The following is a 16,482-nucleotide window of genomic DNA, read 5'->3' as shown; positions in this document are numbered from 1 at the left end:
TCCACAAAATGAAGGTTTGTGCAGCCTCAGTTTGTCTTGGGGCCACATAGGGAAAGGTTTTAACACTTCAAACTCAGGCCTGTTCCGCATGGGCCAAAAACAGCGCCCCAAGAACGGTAAAAACACTGTTCCTGGGGAGCAGTTCACACAGCTGCTGCCTTTGCAACGAGGTAGCACCGTGCTTCCCCTGCCCCAACCAGCTGGGAAACAGTACCGGGTGGGAGACGCCGCTTTTCAGCACCTCTGTTTTGTTTTTCAACTTACCGTCCCTCCCCACACGGCTCTGCAGGGACAAGGGGACTGCTGCCCTCCGATCCCCGAAGCATTGCCATGGCTACGGGGGGTGGGGTTGTCCCCTCGTCCCTGTGGAGATGCACAGGGAAGTGAAGGTAAATTGAAAAACAAACGGAGGTGCCTCCATGCGAAGGCACCTCTGAGGGCTGCGGCTGCTCTGGGGCCACCCGCAGAGAAGCGGGCCTCAGTTTTGCTGTTTGAAACTGGAGTCTTCAATTGGTTAAATAGCATTTTGAAGAAGACATGCCTCTTGAAGCACACCTTTTGCCAGAGCATCATTATCCATTCTTTTATTACTGCACAGCTGCTATTGTTATTAAGAGAATTAACATTTCCCTGAAGAGTATACAGGTAAAGAGGTGACAATATACAGTGCCTTGCTCTGTGACTTCAGTGGGGACCACGGATTCCTCCAAGATGTGATGCCCTGAGAAATCTCCATCTTCAGCGCTGGTTGAGAGGGTTGGTGGGGCTCCTGCTGGTCCGGAAGTTGTTTCTTCAGACAGATTCCCAGCCAGCGCCTAAACAAGAACGTAAAGCAAACATAATCTGGACATGATGCTGCAGAAAAGGATTTGTTACATGAAGCGAGGTGTAGATAAGTAGCTTTTGACACTGAACAATCTCTGCTCAGCTCCCTTTCAAATAAATCCATAGCTCCGTGGATGCTCAGTATTAAACAAATCTTTGCAGCATATGAAGGTCAAGCTAGAAAAACTAGATGGAAAGTCACCCAGCGGATCCACGGCTTTCATCAGCTTTCTTTATCTTTATGAACCTTTAATAGGCATAGATAGATCAAGATTAACACAGACACAATCTGCAGTCTCAAATATAGTTCAATAGCAAGAAAATAGTCCACATAACTTGATGGTTGACTTCAAGGGATTCAGATCACTTCAGATTTTTTTTTTTTTTTTAGGAAATAGCCAGAGCAAATGACATACGGCCATACCACCCTGAACACGCCCGATCTCGCCTGATCTTGGAAGCTAAGCAGGGTCGGGCCTGGTTAGTACTTGGATGGGAGACCGCCGGGGAATACCAGGTGCTGTAGGCTTTCATCAGCTTCTGTCTTAAGCTGGTCAGTTGATCCAAATGCATTCTGTCAAGAGGCCAGAAGCCTCTCTTTATCCTCTCCCTTCTTTGTGAGAGAATCTCCTTACTCGTCTGGGAATACTGCATGCCCATGCCTGGTACCTTCGTCGGCTTACCCTGTTAAGTGCTAAAGGCAGCTGTCTGAATCCCTCATACCTGCCCAGGTAAGAAGCAGTAGCTCTCACTGCCCTCCAGTCTGATACGCCACCGCTCATACTCACCCTACTGAAACTCAACAGAGGGCCGAGCCCAAAGAGCTTTCTGGTAGGTAAGGCTGGGGGAGAATGGCTCGAGATCACCCGGAACCTTCACGGAAAGTGTAGCAATTTCAACTCAAGTTTCTCAGATCCTCGTCTAGCCAACTGTGCCGCATATTTGATTTGATATTTAATTTATATACTGCCCTCCCCCGAAGGGCTCGGGGCGGTGCACATCATAATACATCAACAATACATGATAATACAACAAAAGTAAACAGTAATAATATCGTCGAAGGCTTTCACGGCCGAAATCACTGGGGTGCTGTGTGGTTTCTGGGCTGTATGGCCGTGTTCTAGTAGCATTCTCTCCTGACGTTTCGCCTGCATCTGTGGCTGGCATCTTCAGAGGATCTGATAGTAGGAACGGAAAGCAAGGCCTCATCTTTTGACCTCACAGTATATATACTCCACGTGCTTTCCATACCTACTATCAGATCCTCTGAAGATGCCAGCCACAGATGCAGGCGAAACGTCAGGAGAGAATGCTGCTAGAACACGGCCATACAGCCCGGAAACCACACAGCACCCCAGTAATAATATCAATTGCACAAGCCCCACATGAGACAACAGTTCAGTAAAGGCTGAACTTTTCTGTTCTCTTCTTAACTGCAGATAAGCTGAAATGTGGGTGTCAGGAGAGAGAAGGTGGTAGAAGATGGATTGTGTTGGTTAGGGGTGTCTAACTCTGGCCCTCTAGATGTTCATGGACGACAATTCCCATCAGCCCATTACAGCATGGCCAATTGCAGTCAATGAACATCTGGAGAGCCAGAGTTGGGCACCCCTAGTCAGCGATGGGATCCAAAATTTTTAGTAACAGGTTCCCATGGTGGTGGGATTCAAACTGTGGCATAGCACCAATGGGGCAGGGCGGGGCACGACGGGGGCGTGGTCGGGCATTCCGGGGGCGGGACATTCCTGGGCGGGGCTGTGGCAAAGACACAGCCGCTGCGCCGTTCCTTGGGTGGGAAACGAATGCACGCAGGCGCAGGCTGCCACGCACGCCGGTGCGCCTCCTGCTAGACGGCTTCAAGTTCTGCGCGCTACTGCTGAGAGGAGGGGCGTCACTAAGGCAAAAATCACGTGGCAAAATCACCAATTAGTCACCCCCTCTCGGCACACACAAATAATTAGTAACCTACTCTCGGGAACCTGTGAGAACCTGCTGGATCCCACCTCTGCCCCTAGTTTAGGTGTTGCTTCTTTGATGGAGCCCACCTTGAGAATGATGCCAAGATAAGCAAGATCTGGGGCTCTTGACAATTTTAGTGTAGTTACTGGAAGAGCTCCTTTTGCCCAAATTATGATCCTTTATTGCGGCAGACATATAGTTCCAACCTCAGCTCCTTCTGTTCATTCTTCCCCTCTTTGCAGGTTTGCTAGATTCCTGCTGTCAACAGGCTGGAAGAGGGGGGATCTTACCAGCGCAGAGGGAAGACCAACAGCAGAGGAGGAAGATTGCAGTGACGTCTCTGGGGACATGGGCTGCTCTGATATTTGGGCAAAGACTCTGCGGTAGGCCCCTTTTTACCACAGAGTTTTTAACCAGCTACTAGAGCAGTCTGTGTTGCTGGGAATGTCAGTGCATATCTCTGGCAATGTCGCCCTCTGCTGGTAGGTCCTCTGCTGGCCAGCTGATTGGGGGTAGAGAATCACCTGCCCTGGTGGGGGCCTGACAGCCCTATCTCTATGTAAACAGGGTCAGAGGCTTACAGCAAAAGATTAAAATGATAAATAAAACCCAAAACAAGTTTTATAAGCCCTGGTGTTCCTTCAAATTCACATGGGATGATGTTCAATACCGTCCCTCATGCTGGTGCATCAATCAAACATTTAGGACAGGGGTGTCAAACTCGTGGCCCTCCAGATGTTCATGAACTACAATTTCCATCAGTCCCTCCCAACATGAGCATTGGCTATACTGGCAAGGGCTGATGGGAATTGTAGTTCATGAACATCTGGAGGGCCACGAGTTTGACACCTGTGATTTAGGAGATGAACTGGCAAAGAGGGCACAGAGGGAGACTTTGCCACAGAGGCGTACCGGGGGGAAATGGCACCCAGAGACATCTGGGCGATCCCCCTGCTATGCCTGAGGTGGGGCCCACCCCCACCCCCTCCCGGCTGATGGCTCTGAGCCGGCAGCCAGCAGTCCCTTCTGTGCCCCCCCCCCCTCTGGGGAGGATAGAAGCAACTGGAAGGCTCCGTTCTGGGGCCTTTGCTTTTATAAGCTTGGGGGTGGGGCTCAGAGCTGGCAGCCAGGAGGGGGCAGGGCTTGGGGGAAAGCTGGCAGTCGGGAGGGGGTGAGGCTTGGGGGGGTCCTCTGGCTTCCTTGGCCCCACCCATGTTGATGACGCCCTGCTGCCTTGCCCCCTTCCTGGTCACTGGGGGGGGCAATATATAAAAACAATAAATAATAACAACAACAACAACATCTGGAGCACCATAGGTTGGCTGCCCCTAGTCCAGTGGTGGTGAACCTTTGGCACTCCAGATGTTATGGACTACAATTCCCATCATCTCCTGCCAGCATGACCAATTGGCCCGTGCGGAACTGACCTTAAACATTACCTTTTGGCACATCAACTGTTCAATCTTTCATGAAACTCCTGCTACCCAATCTGGACTAAGAAAGACTCTTCAGCAGCTTTTAAAAACTAATCTTCCAATTCAATGTCCCACTCAAAGCTGCAGTTCTCACTGGGTGGGGAAAAAGACAGCTCAAGCATCTGAGTCTGTCTTTTTCCCCACCACACAGCATCACAGTGAGGGTGTTTCCGATCAGAGAGGGGGCCTGGGGAAAAAAGAGTTATGCCTTCTCTTGTCCAGCAGCCCTTCCCCAAACTTGACAGCAGCTCCCTGGGGCCAATAAGATGCTTTTATAAACAAACAAACAAACAAACACCAAAGATCCTCACCTCAGTTCTTTGGTTTCATGTCTGCTTTAGCCCATGAATGGAACTGAATCTTTCAACTGCCCAAACATGTGGACTGAATGTTTGGTCACCTGCAAACCCATTAAGAGTTTGAAGAAGAAGAGTTGGGATTTATATCCCCCCTTTCTCTCCTGCAGGAGACTCAAAGGGGCTTACAATCTCCTTGCCCTTCCCCCCTCACAACAAACACCCTGTGAGGTGGGTGGGGCTGAGAGAGCTCCGAGAAGCTGTGACTAGCCCAAGGTCACCCAGCTGGCGAGTGTGGGAGTGCACAGGCTAATCCGAATTCCCCAGATAAGCCTCCACAGCTCAGGCAGCAGAGCTGGGAATCAAACCCGGTTCCTCCAGATTAGATACACGAGCTCTTAACCTCCTACGCCACTGCTGCTTAAGAAGGAAACATCTTTCCTGTCCCCAGAGAGTCCTTATTTTGGATCCAGAGAAGCGGCTTTCTCGGAATAGGCAACAAATCAGTGCCTTTGGACACCTGCGCACACATTAAATTGCTACTGCCTTCACCCTATGTGCACAGAAGTGAAAGGTAAGTCTTGTGCCACAAGAATACGTCTGAAAAGGATCCAATACTTACTGGGATTTGTGTGGGCGTGGGCCGAATTGCTTCCTGAGTTTCAGGGATCCCCTCCTGTCCCTGAACGTCATCATGGCCGCTGCTCTCTCCGGAAGCCTAGAAGAACCAGACCACAATGAAGAATTTGGGGCATATCATCATGAGGGATTTCGTGGTCACTGAGCGCACTCTTTCAGGGCAGCCCAAATCCCACATGCTGAAAAGGCACACATAAGTCCTCCACGTTGATTTCCTGGTGGCACTGCCAACAAAGAGAACCACACACTTCACACTTTTGATGCAGCTCACTGAGGGAGTGTCGTGTGGTCAAATACTTAATTAGCAGAGTTAATGCAATAATGAGGCAGAGACCAGTTGCTTTACTGAAATAAAGTTTACTTACTACAGGGAAGGGAAACTTGGTAGAAAAACAATAAACATCTTTCTTAGCAGCCAGCTTGCTGCTTAGACTATTACATGGCTACTAAGCTATAGACTGAACTGAACTGACTGAGCACGTGCAGAGTGCAACACAAAGAAGATATATCTAAAGCCTACGTGCAGACCTGCATGTAGCCCACCCAACCAATAGGTATCAATTACCTGGTCACTGACTTCTGACCTCACTAACTAATTAGCATGCAACAATTAACTCCTTCATTACTGGATTGTGTTACTGGCACTTGCCAAATCCCATCAGGGAGGCACTGTTGATGGTCAAACATCTGATGTATCAGAAGGACAGGTTTTCTGATTTCAAAAACAATGCAATGCTTGTAGAGAACCATCACAACATGCATTATATTACTATATCTAACTCTGAAACGCTGATCCCTGTGCGGATAGCATAATATACCCAAGGGGGCCAGTTATGGCTTAGGGTTTTGAAAACCTGAGGAAATGTTCAGATTCGCAGAAAAATCTAAATTTGGGTTTGTTTTTACATCAAAACGTATAATTTGGGGTTAACTCCCCAAAGCATTTACCCGTAAAATCTTTGCATACTCACGTTGGTTACCATATTTTTTAACCAGAGTAATCACAATGCACAACAGGGGGGGCCCACCTCAGTATTCAGAGGGGGATCTTAGATCTGGCAGCCAGGACAAGGAGGTAGTGAAAAGAATGAGGAGGGGAGGCAAGCTGGAAAGGTAATGCAGAAGTAATGGTGAGAAGACGAAGTAAGGGGGTTATGGGATTTCCTGTCCCTACAGGTCTCCACTTGCTGTATCTGTGGCCCCTTCTGCACACGCAAAATAATGCATTTTCAAACCACTTTCACAACTGTTTGCAAGTGGATTTTGCCATTCCGCACAGCTTCAAAGAGCATTGAAAGCAGTTTGAAAGTGCATTATTCTGCATGTGCGGAATGAGCCTGTATCTAATAGTTAACTGGTCGGACTCTGTGTGAACGATGAACATTGCAAAACTAGGCTTCCCACGTAGAAGGTGGGTTTCTCTACATACTACATTCTCAACATACCATGTTTCCCCGACAATAAGACAGTGTCTTATATTAATTTTTGCTCCCAAAGATGCGCTATGTCTTATTTTCAGGGGATGTCTTATTTTTCCGCTCCACAGCTGCATGCTCTGGTGTTCTGTTCGACGGGCAAGCTTCCAAACAAAAACTTTGCTACGTCTTACTTTCGGGGGATGCTTTATATTTAGCACTTCAGCAAAACCTCTACTATGTCTTATTTTCAGGGGATGTCTTATTTTCGGGAAAACATGGCTCTCCTTTCTTCATTTCTATGCCCTCAACAATCTTGCAAGACTGAGAGTGTGATTGACTAGCCGCAGGTCAAAGGGCAAGATTTGTGGGGATCTGATCCCAATTCTCCCAGATCGTAGTCCAACACAACAACCACCACCACAAGGTGGCTCTCTCCAAGCTCCTCCATGGCAACCTCCTTGCCTGGGGAGGAAATACTGCTGTTGACAAACTTCCAGTTCAAGAGCTGTGGCCACTAGTGAGCGATGGACAAAGGCTTCTGGAAAGATCTCTACTAAACCCCATTGCTTGTCATTTCTGTGGAAAACATGCATGTAGAAGTACTCACGTAGGGATCATCATCCTCACATTGATCCTCGGCGGTCTTTGGGTCCGGTTTAATGGTGAGCTGTTGAATGGAGCCCTGGGTGGAACAAGAAGAACCGGTCATCACGATAGCATCCTGCCCAGAACATCACATTTTGCTGCCTCTGATCAAGATCTAAGCCAGAGGTGTCCAACTCTGGCGCTTCAGATGTTCATGGACTACAATTCCCATCAGCCCTTCTGGTGTGGCCAACTGGCACCACCTACACACATAGGTCTTCTCCCACCCCCTAGCTTTTCAGACAAGATGTTGTGCTGTTAATTATAAAAAAGAGAAACCGATAATAAAAGGCCTCAGTTGAATTCAACCTTCTAGGAGGCTGCAACCTGCGGCTCTCCAGATGTTCACAGACTACAAATCCCATCAGCCCCTGCCAGCATGGCCAATTGATACTTCTGTGAACATCTGAAGAGCCGCAGGTTGCAGACCGCTGTTCTAGCCAAACGTTCTGGTTCTCAACAAATCCAGATCCCTCACAGCAGCCCTACTGAAAAATCATGAAAGCAAAACTTACCTCCTGGGCGGAGCCTGGAGCTCTGTCCGCCCCGCCCCTCCACCTGCTCTGTCCGCCCCGCCCCGCCCCGCCCCGCCCCACCCCGCCCCTCCACTCCCCACTTACTCTAGCCAGCAGAAGCCTGCTGTGGGTCCCCCTTGGTCCGCGCCAGCCCTGCCAGACAGCTCTTTCAGGCTGAAGGGGCAGTCTGGTAGGGCGGGCCCAAGGGAAGGGGTCTGGGGGGTGATTCTGCCCTCCCCACATGACCAGCTGGCATGTGCCCAGGGACATGTGATACCTCATGTCCCCATGAGTGCTCCGCCTCTGGAGAGCTCCATTCTCCAAGGACAGAGATTACTCCCCTTTCATTACTGGAGAAAATGGCAACTTTGGAAGGGGAACTCTATGACATTATACCAGTGATGGCGAACCTTTTTGTGACCGAGTGCCCAAATTGCAACCCAAAACCCACTTATTTATCGCAAAGGGCCAACACAGCAATTTGCCCTGAATACTGAGGTTTTAGTCCCGCGTGCATCCACCACTCTTCCCTGCGCTGGTCAAGTGCCTCCACCCCACCTCTCTGCCTCCGCCCCACCCGCTCGAGCAGGGGTCAGTCTGTTCTAGCCTCCAGCAAGTCCCACGTGCACTGCTCTGCACCTCTCTAGCATCTCCACCTCCTCTGCCTCTGCCCCCCCCCCTCGGGCAGCAGCCATCCGAAGCACAGGCACCAGGCCTGCCAGCCGAGACCTCCCTGCTCTCCGCGGGGCATCGTGCCCAGCAGCCCAAGCCAGCCTACTTGTGTATGGGGGGGGGGGAGGTGATTTTCTGCCCTTCCGCATGATGAACCCTGTGTGTGCATGCCCACAGAGAGGGCTCTGAGTGCCACCTCTGGCACCAGTGCCATAGGTTCGCCATCACTGCATTATACCTTGCTAAAGTCCCTCCTCTCCCCAAAATCTACCCTCTACCAGCTCCCCACCCCCACCCCGCCCAGTCTCCAGGTCTCCCTCTTTGGAACCGCCCACCCTATTTGTGATTTCCGTGCACAGACAGCAGAGACAACAAATGGCTAAAAGTTAACAGGCAAAAGAGCAGTAGAAGTCAATTTCTTGGTTTCTGGAAGAATGGAAAACTCTGTGTGTTCCAGGACACGATTGCCAAGAGTTGAGCAGAAAAGCACCCAATGACACAATTTTGGTTGCAGCACAATTATGAATTGTGCTTTACTTGTGATCTGGGAGAGGAACTCCGCTGCTCCTCCCCAACATAGCTTGGGATCGCAGGGCTCCTGCCATCTGCCAGGAAGTCTTCTTGACCCATTTTTTCTTTGCGAGGCATGACACTAAATTCTTTCACGACAGTTGATATTACCATTTGATTAAATGAGAGAAAACAAAACTTGAGATCTTTGTTTTCAGTTGGCTCCAGTTTTTTCCCTTTGGCCAACTTCCCCGTTTCCTCTGGAACCAGGCTGGCTGTCAGCTCCAAGCAAGACTCAGCGGGAAGATGGCTTACTTAAGCTGATAACGTCTTTGTTGGATTGATTTCGTTTTAGCAGCACGGCATACACAGGGATACATTATCCTTAAGCACTTCGTTTCACACGTATAAATACAGCTCTATGGCGGCTTTCTCACTCTACTTGGTGGCCACAAAATTCATACAACTCATCTGCCTATTTCTAGCATGCTTAATAAAGTGATTAAAATTGCAGATGAGTCATGACCAGAGCAAGGTGCAACTCCTTCCCCTCTGTCTATCTTCAAGGTCGTTTCCTTAACATCCCACAAAGGGAGCGTGGTTGTCGGTACTGTCCCAACGCTATGGACTCAATCCCTCATATCCTGCTTTACTGTTGGAGGTATAATGATATTAGAACCGATCTGGGAGCTTTACTACCTCTAGAATGTATGTTTCTCTCAGACAAACTAAAAATGTCTAAGCTATTGAACAGCCCTCATGTAGAAATTTCTGAAGCAGTTGCTGCATTTTTAATCCATGTTCTACAAGATATATGACAATGATCCTGTTTTTGTACTTGGAATGTATGGTACTTCTTCTCCTGAGGAAGACATCAACGAAAACGCTTTCAAACGCGTGAGGCGTTTGAGACTCAAGCATTACTTATGAACTTATGGTTTCCAGAGAGAAACATAATTGGGCGTCAATAAGACCCATTTCTTTGGTTGAAGAAAAATTGATACGTTATTTTCCTGGACGTTACTTGGATTTAATATCTGTTGATTTAATTATACTACTAGTTTGTTTTTGTACTGTTATATACTGAATGAATTATATTACACGAAATGTATATATTTCTCTCCGTCTGAGTGTGTGACGCGATTCTTGGTTCCTTGCTACTTACGTTACACACATTGTCTTTTTATTACGATTGCTACATGATATATAACAATGATCCTGTTTTTGTACTTGGAATGTATGGTACTTCTGGTTTATGCCTAATAAAGGTTTCTGGATTGGATTGGATTGGATTAAAATTATGTTGGAATTTTTTAAAAATAGCAGAGGTCAATTCTGCACAGCACAAAAAAAGACGTCTGCGGGACATCTTGAAAAGAGGCGATTGCCTCTTTTCACTCCACACACCCAAAATAAGACATTCGGGGAACATTTTTTAAAAAGGTGGCTTCTGGGTGCTTTCCTGACAGCAAAGGTGTCAGAGGGGAATGTTGCCCATTGAAAAGCATTGGGTTGACCTGCCCTCCACGGACCAACTTAGTTTTTCTGTGCCATTAGGAAAAAGGTTTTTCTATGCAGTAAGAAAAAACTAAAAAACGAAGTTGGTCCGTGGAGGGCAGGTCAACCCAATGCTTTTCAATGGGCAGCAGATCCATCTTCTGAGCAGCTAAGATTCTCTTATGTGTGTCTGCATAACGACAAAGATAGTTCCTCGACTGGATGTTGTGGGATTTCCGGGCTGTGTGGCTGTGGTCTGGCAGATCTTGTGCCCAACATTTTTGCCTGCATCTGTTCCTAACGTTTCACCTGCATCAAGATGCCAACCACAGATGCAGGCGAAACTTTAGGAACAAGATCTACCAGACCACAGCCACACAGCCCAGAAAGCCGTGGCGCGACCGCACTTGGGGTCCTGTGTTCAGTTCTGGTCGCCACATCTCAAAAAGGATATTGAAGAGGTAGAAAAAGTGCAGAGAAGGGCAACGAGGATGATTGAAGGATTGGAGCACCTTCCTTATGAGGAGAGGCGGCAGCGTTTGGGACTCTTTAGTTTGGAGAGGAGATGTCTGAGGGGGGATATGATTGAAGTCTATACAATTATGCATGGGGTAGAAAATGTTGACAGAGAGACATTTTTCTCTCTTTCTCACAATACTCGAACCAGGGGGCATCCATTGAAAATGCTGGGGGGAAGAATTAGGACTAATCAAAGGAAACACTTCTTCATGCAACGTGGGATTGGTGTTTGGAATATGCTGCCACAGGAGGTGGTGATGGCCAATAACCTGGATAGCTTTCAAAGGGGCTTGGACAGATTTATGGAGGAGAAGTCGATCTATGGCTCCCAATCTTGATCCTCCTTGATCTGAGATTGCAAATGCCTTAGCAGACCAGGTGCTCAGGAGCAGCAGCAGCAGCAGAAGGCCATTGCTTTCACGTCCTGCATGTGAGCTCCCCAAGGCACCTGGTGGGCCACTGCGAGTAGCAGAGAGCTGGACTAGATGGACTCTGGTCTGATCCAGCAGGCTTGTTCTTATGTTCTTATGTTCTTTTTAAAAAATGCTTCAACGGGCACCTTTCCCCCCTAAGCCACCTACAAGACATCTCCTGCCTGGCTGTGCCGAATGCAGAGCTCAGGAAGCATCTTATGTCTCCCGCCCGACCGTTTTTGCTCTCTGGTCAGTTCCACCCTCAGCTCGCGCCCAACATTTTGTATGCAATGGAAGGGATTCTCCCTACTGCCATTTGCTGAAGGTGACTCCAGGACATTGGTTCTGCAGGCTCTTCTCCTGCCAATTCCAGTAATATATGGTTTTCCTTTTTTTAAAAAAATCGAGGAACTACAGCGATTTCCCCACTCGCGATTAATCCCGTGATACTTATTTTATCTCCATTCTCTTCCCCGCCCCTACAACAAACACCCTGTGAGGTGGGTGGGGCTAAGAGAGCTCCAAAGAGCTGTGGCCAGTGGCGTAGTGCCAAGAGGGCAGGGTGGGGCATGACGCACCAGGTGCATGGACGTGGCGGGGGCGCTCCGGAGTGTGGCGGGGCGCAAGGCACACGCATGCCCCAGGGGCAGTTCCCCCTTGCTACGACTCTGGCTGGGACTAGCCAAAGGTCACCCAGCTGGCATGTGATGGAGTGCACAAGCTAATCTAGTTCCCCGGATAAGCCTCCACAGCTCAAGTGGCAGAGTGGGGAGTCAAACCCGGTTCTCCAGATTAGAGCGCACCTGCTCTTAACCACTACACCCTGTGCACTGCAGCAAGATTTCTTTTCCCAACGCACGTCCTCTTGCCTTCGTGTGCTTCTCACTTTCCATGGGGAAACCGAGAACACTTCTGGCATGATTTTTCACGCCAGAGCAGGGCAAGGGCGAGGAACGCCAGCAGCGGGTAATTGACCAATAATACCTTGAAACAAGATCACCCAGAAAAGTACGAGGTTGTGGTACTTACGGTAAATCTTTCTAGTCCTGTAGCTCCAGCATTCCCAACAAATATTCCCGAACTGGGCTCAAAGAATAGAGCCTGAGTAGATCGCTGAAACTGGATCCTGTGATATTCTTCGCAGTCCATGAACAGCACAATGTCATTTTCCTGCACCGTCAATGTAAAGCGATTCCATTTGTTGGTCATCACTGGGACCTTGAATGAAGCTGCCTCTCGAGATATGTGCGAACTGGGTTCGGTGTAATACATAATTATCCTCTGGGTGCCATCATCCACGGGCGACAGACGGACTCCCAAGTAAATTTTCTTCTGAAAGGCATCGGTGATGGCAAACAACACTCCTCCGTGGTCACTGTTTGGTTTGACGGTGACGGTGACAGCAAAATCTCTGTAGAACCGCTGAGGTATCAGAGTCCTTGTCAGGCGGCCAATGTTAGCATCTGGTCCAAAACTGTATGCTGGAAACCCTCCGTAGCCAGTGATAAAAGAGACGGAAGGGGGCAGCGGGACGCCTATTAGTTCTGTGAGGTCCAAGTGCCCTTTTGATCCTCTTTCTGTAGCACAAGAGAAGAACACAAAATACGGATTCCGTCATTTACTGTTCTCGTGCAAAAAAAAGCTAGAAGAAGAAGAAGAAGAAGAGTTTGGATTTATATCCCCCCTTTCTCTCCTGTAGGAGGCTCAAAGGGGCTTACAATCTCCTTGCCCTTCCCCCCTCACAACAAACACCCTGTGAGGTGGGTGGGGCTGAGAAAGCTCCGAGAAGCTGTGACTAGCCCAAGGTCACCCAGCTGGTGTGTGTGGGAGTGCACAGACTTATCTGAATTCCTCAGATAAGTCTCCACAACTCAAGTGGCAGAGCTGGGAATCAAACCCGGTTCCTCCAGATCAGAGTTCACCTGCTCTTAGCCACTGCTCTTAGCCACTACGCCACTGCTGCTCCCGTACAAACTCCATACAAACTGCCTATAATGCACCCTCAACCTGATCTGGGCAGCCCGGACAACTCGGTTTTTGAAATCTCAGAAGCTAAGCAGGGTCTGCCCTGGTTAGTATTTGGATGGGAGACCACCCAGGAAGTGCAGGGTCGCTGTGCTGAAACAGGCAATGGCAAAGAAGCTTTGAGCACCTCTTGCCTTGAAAACCCTGGAAGGTTACTGTTACTCAACCGTGAATTGACATGCCTAGGATACTAAGCTAAGTTGAATAGAAAGACGAAAGTGCCCGCCCTGCCCTGCCCTGCCTGCCCACCCGCCCGCCCGCCTGCCTGGGGAGAGACGGTTTTCACCAAGGGCAGAAATGGCATTGCCTATTGCCTATAATAGAACTACCACTACTGTTGCACTCTGGCTATAACTAATATTTCAAAGCCGTGGTGCGACTGCACTTGGAGTCCTGTGTTCAGTTCTGGTCGCCACATCTCAAAAAGGATATCGAAGAGATAGAAAAAGTGCAAAGAAGGGCAACGAGGATGATTGAGGGACTGGAGCACCTTCCTTATGAGGAGAGGCTGCAGCGTTTGGGACTCTTTAGTTTGGAGAGGAGATGGCTGAGGGGGGATATGATTGAAGTCTATAAAATTATGCATGGGGTAGAAAATGTTGACACAGAGAAATTTTTCTCTCTTTCTCACAATACTAGAACCAGGGGGCATCCATTGAAAATGCTGGGGGGGTGGGGGGGGTGGAGAATTAGGACTAATCAAAGGAAACACTTCTTCACGCAACGTGTGATTGGTGTTTGGAATATGCTGCCACAGGAGGTGGTGATGGCCACTAACCTGGATGGACTCATTTATGGAGAAGAAGTCGATCTATGGCTACCAATCTTGATCCTCCTTGATCTCAGATTGCAAATGCCTTAGCAGACCAGGGGCTCAGGAGCAGCCGCAGAAGGCCATTGCTTTCACATCCTGTATGTGAGCTCCCAAAGGCAACTGGTGGGCCACTGCAAGTAGCAGAGAGCTGGACTAGATGGACTCTGGTCTGATCCAGCTGGCTAGTTCTTATGTTCTTATGTTTTTATGTTCTTATGTATATCTATATACATGAGTTTATATCATTGTTCATATTTTTTTATATTTCATTAGTTATAAATACAATCATTTCTTGTCGACTACATCCAACAGGTAAGTTCAACTTATTTTTAACCATTATAACAAATAGATTCAGGGTCATCCGTATTAATTCAGGTAAGTATTTAGTTCATACTCTCCCAGAGTGCAATAGTAGTGGTAGTTCTATTATTATTAATATTTACTGTTGCACCCCATTTTCTTATGTGATTGCCTGCCATCCCTCAGCCTACTTTTGGCACGAGTCTCTCGATTCAGTATCTCTGCATGCGAACAAGTGACAACTACTAATGTAGTTACATTTGCCTTCAGAAAGGGAAATTTCTCAAAGATGAGGGGGATAGTGCGCAGGAAGCTGATTCAGGAAGCTGATATCTAGATGTAGTTACATGTAGTTACATTTATGTAGTTACATTAATGTAGTTACATTTGCCTTCAGAAAGGGAAATTTCTCAAAGATGAGGGGGATAGTGCGCAGGAAGCTGATTCAGGAAGCTGATATCTAGATTCAGTATCTCTGCATGCGAACAAGTGACAACTACTAATGTAGTTACATTTGCCTTCAGAAAGGGAGGTAGAAATTCTCAAAGCATGATGGGGGATAGGTGCTTAGGAAGCCGATTCAGGAAGCTGATATCTAGATGTGGGTTACATTGTAAGTTGGCCACATTTATGTAAGCCACATTAATGTGTTACATTTGCTCTCTCAGAAAGGGAAAATTTCTCAAAAGATGAGGGGGATAGTGCCAGGAAGCTGATTCAGGAAGCTGATATTCAGATCTTCAGTATCTCTGCATGCTAACAAGTTTATCAACTACTAATGCGAAGCTGCCATTTGCTCCTCTCAGAAAGGGAAATTTCTCAAAGATGAGGGGGATAGTGCGCAGGAAGCTGAAAGGGAAAATCAAGAAGAGTCAAAAATGTCCATAAGGTGCTTGGAGGTTATTTAAAACATCAGTCTTAAAAGCTCAGCTGGAATGTGTTCCTCAGGTTAGCTGAAAGGCAGTTTCAGTCCAAAAAAGAAAGCCACCATGGTTAACAATCAACAAGTGGGAGGTTGAGGTAATTATTAGGAAAAAAAGATGTCTTTTAGAAAATGGAAGTCCAACTTTAATCTGATGAAGAATACCAGAGAGAGAACACAAATGGTGGCAAAAGAGAAGCAAAGTTAGCTGTAAGGGTATAGGCAAAAGCGATTATGAGGGAACGCATGGCTGCAAACATCAAGATCATAGCAACAAACAAGTTCTTCAAGTACATCAAAAGCCAGGAAGCCAGCTAGGGAAGCGGTAGGTCCGCTAGGACGATGAAGGAACAAAAGGTGTGCTAAAAGCGCATGACAGGGAGATTGGGTAGAGAAGCTTGAATGAATCTCTTTGCATCTTCGTTCACTCCAAGAGGGAGGTGAGGAAAATTCCTGCACCTGAACCAAGCTTCTTAGGGAGGTGAATCCGAGGAACTAGCGAAGTTAGTGGTAGACAAGGAAGAAGTTCTCAAGCAGCCATTGATAAACTAAATGTGCTACCAAATCCCCTGGCCCAGATTTCGTATCTTCATCCAAGAGTTCTTAAAGAGCTCTCAAGCATGAAATTGCTGATGTTCTCAACATTAATATGCAACTTATCCCTGAAATCAGGCTCCATCCCTGAAGACTGGAAGATGGCCAAATGTCACACCAATCTTTAAGAAAGGGTCTAGGGGGGACCCGGAAATTACAGGCCAGTCAGTTTGACATCTGTTCCTGGTAAATTAGTAGAATCTATCATTAAAGATAAACCGTTGATAAACATAGAAAAGCAAGACCTGCTTGAGGAAGAGTCAGCATGGCTTTTGTAGAGGTAAGTCCTGTCTTACAAACTTACTAGAGTTCTTTGAGGGTGTAAACAGACATGTGGATATGCGGGGAACCAGTGGACATTATTGTCTACTTGGATTTCCAAAAGGCTTTTGACAAAGTTCCTCACCAGAGACTGTTGAGAAAACTCAGCAATGAAGGGAATAA

The 16,482-nt window shown here is 47.8% G+C and overlaps 1 protein-coding gene and 1 non-coding gene across 2 annotated transcripts in view; one reads left to right on the top strand and one right to left on the bottom strand.

Annotated features, from left to right (window-relative positions):
• Positions 1-16,482, bottom strand: part of COL15A1 (collagen type XV alpha 1 chain) — a 232,531-nt gene that overhangs the window by 121,215 nt on the left and 94,834 nt on the right. Inside the window, exons 3-6 of the mRNA XM_048511716.1 lie at positions 12,413-12,960; positions 7,220-7,294; positions 5,178-5,273; positions 671-815 (exon numbers count right to left, since the gene is read on the bottom strand). Of these exons, the coding sequence (XP_048367673.1) occupies positions 671-815; positions 5,178-5,273; positions 7,220-7,294; positions 12,413-12,960 (864 nt within the window). The remainder of the gene's footprint in view (positions 1-670; positions 816-5,177; positions 5,274-7,219; positions 7,295-12,412; positions 12,961-16,482) is intronic.
• On the top strand, positions 1,236-1,354 carry LOC125441400. Its single transcript, XR_007245856.1, has one exon. It is a non-coding gene; the product is annotated as a 5S ribosomal RNA (ribosomal RNA).

This window comes from Sphaerodactylus townsendi, linkage group LG11 (assembly GCF_021028975.2).
Source record: "Sphaerodactylus townsendi isolate TG3544 linkage group LG11, MPM_Stown_v2.3, whole genome shotgun sequence".
Classification (NCBI taxonomy): domain Eukaryota; kingdom Metazoa; phylum Chordata; class Lepidosauria; order Squamata; family Sphaerodactylidae; genus Sphaerodactylus; species Sphaerodactylus townsendi.
The sequence above is the reverse complement of the archived record's forward strand: the minus strand, read 5'-3'. Positions and strand labels throughout refer to the sequence as shown.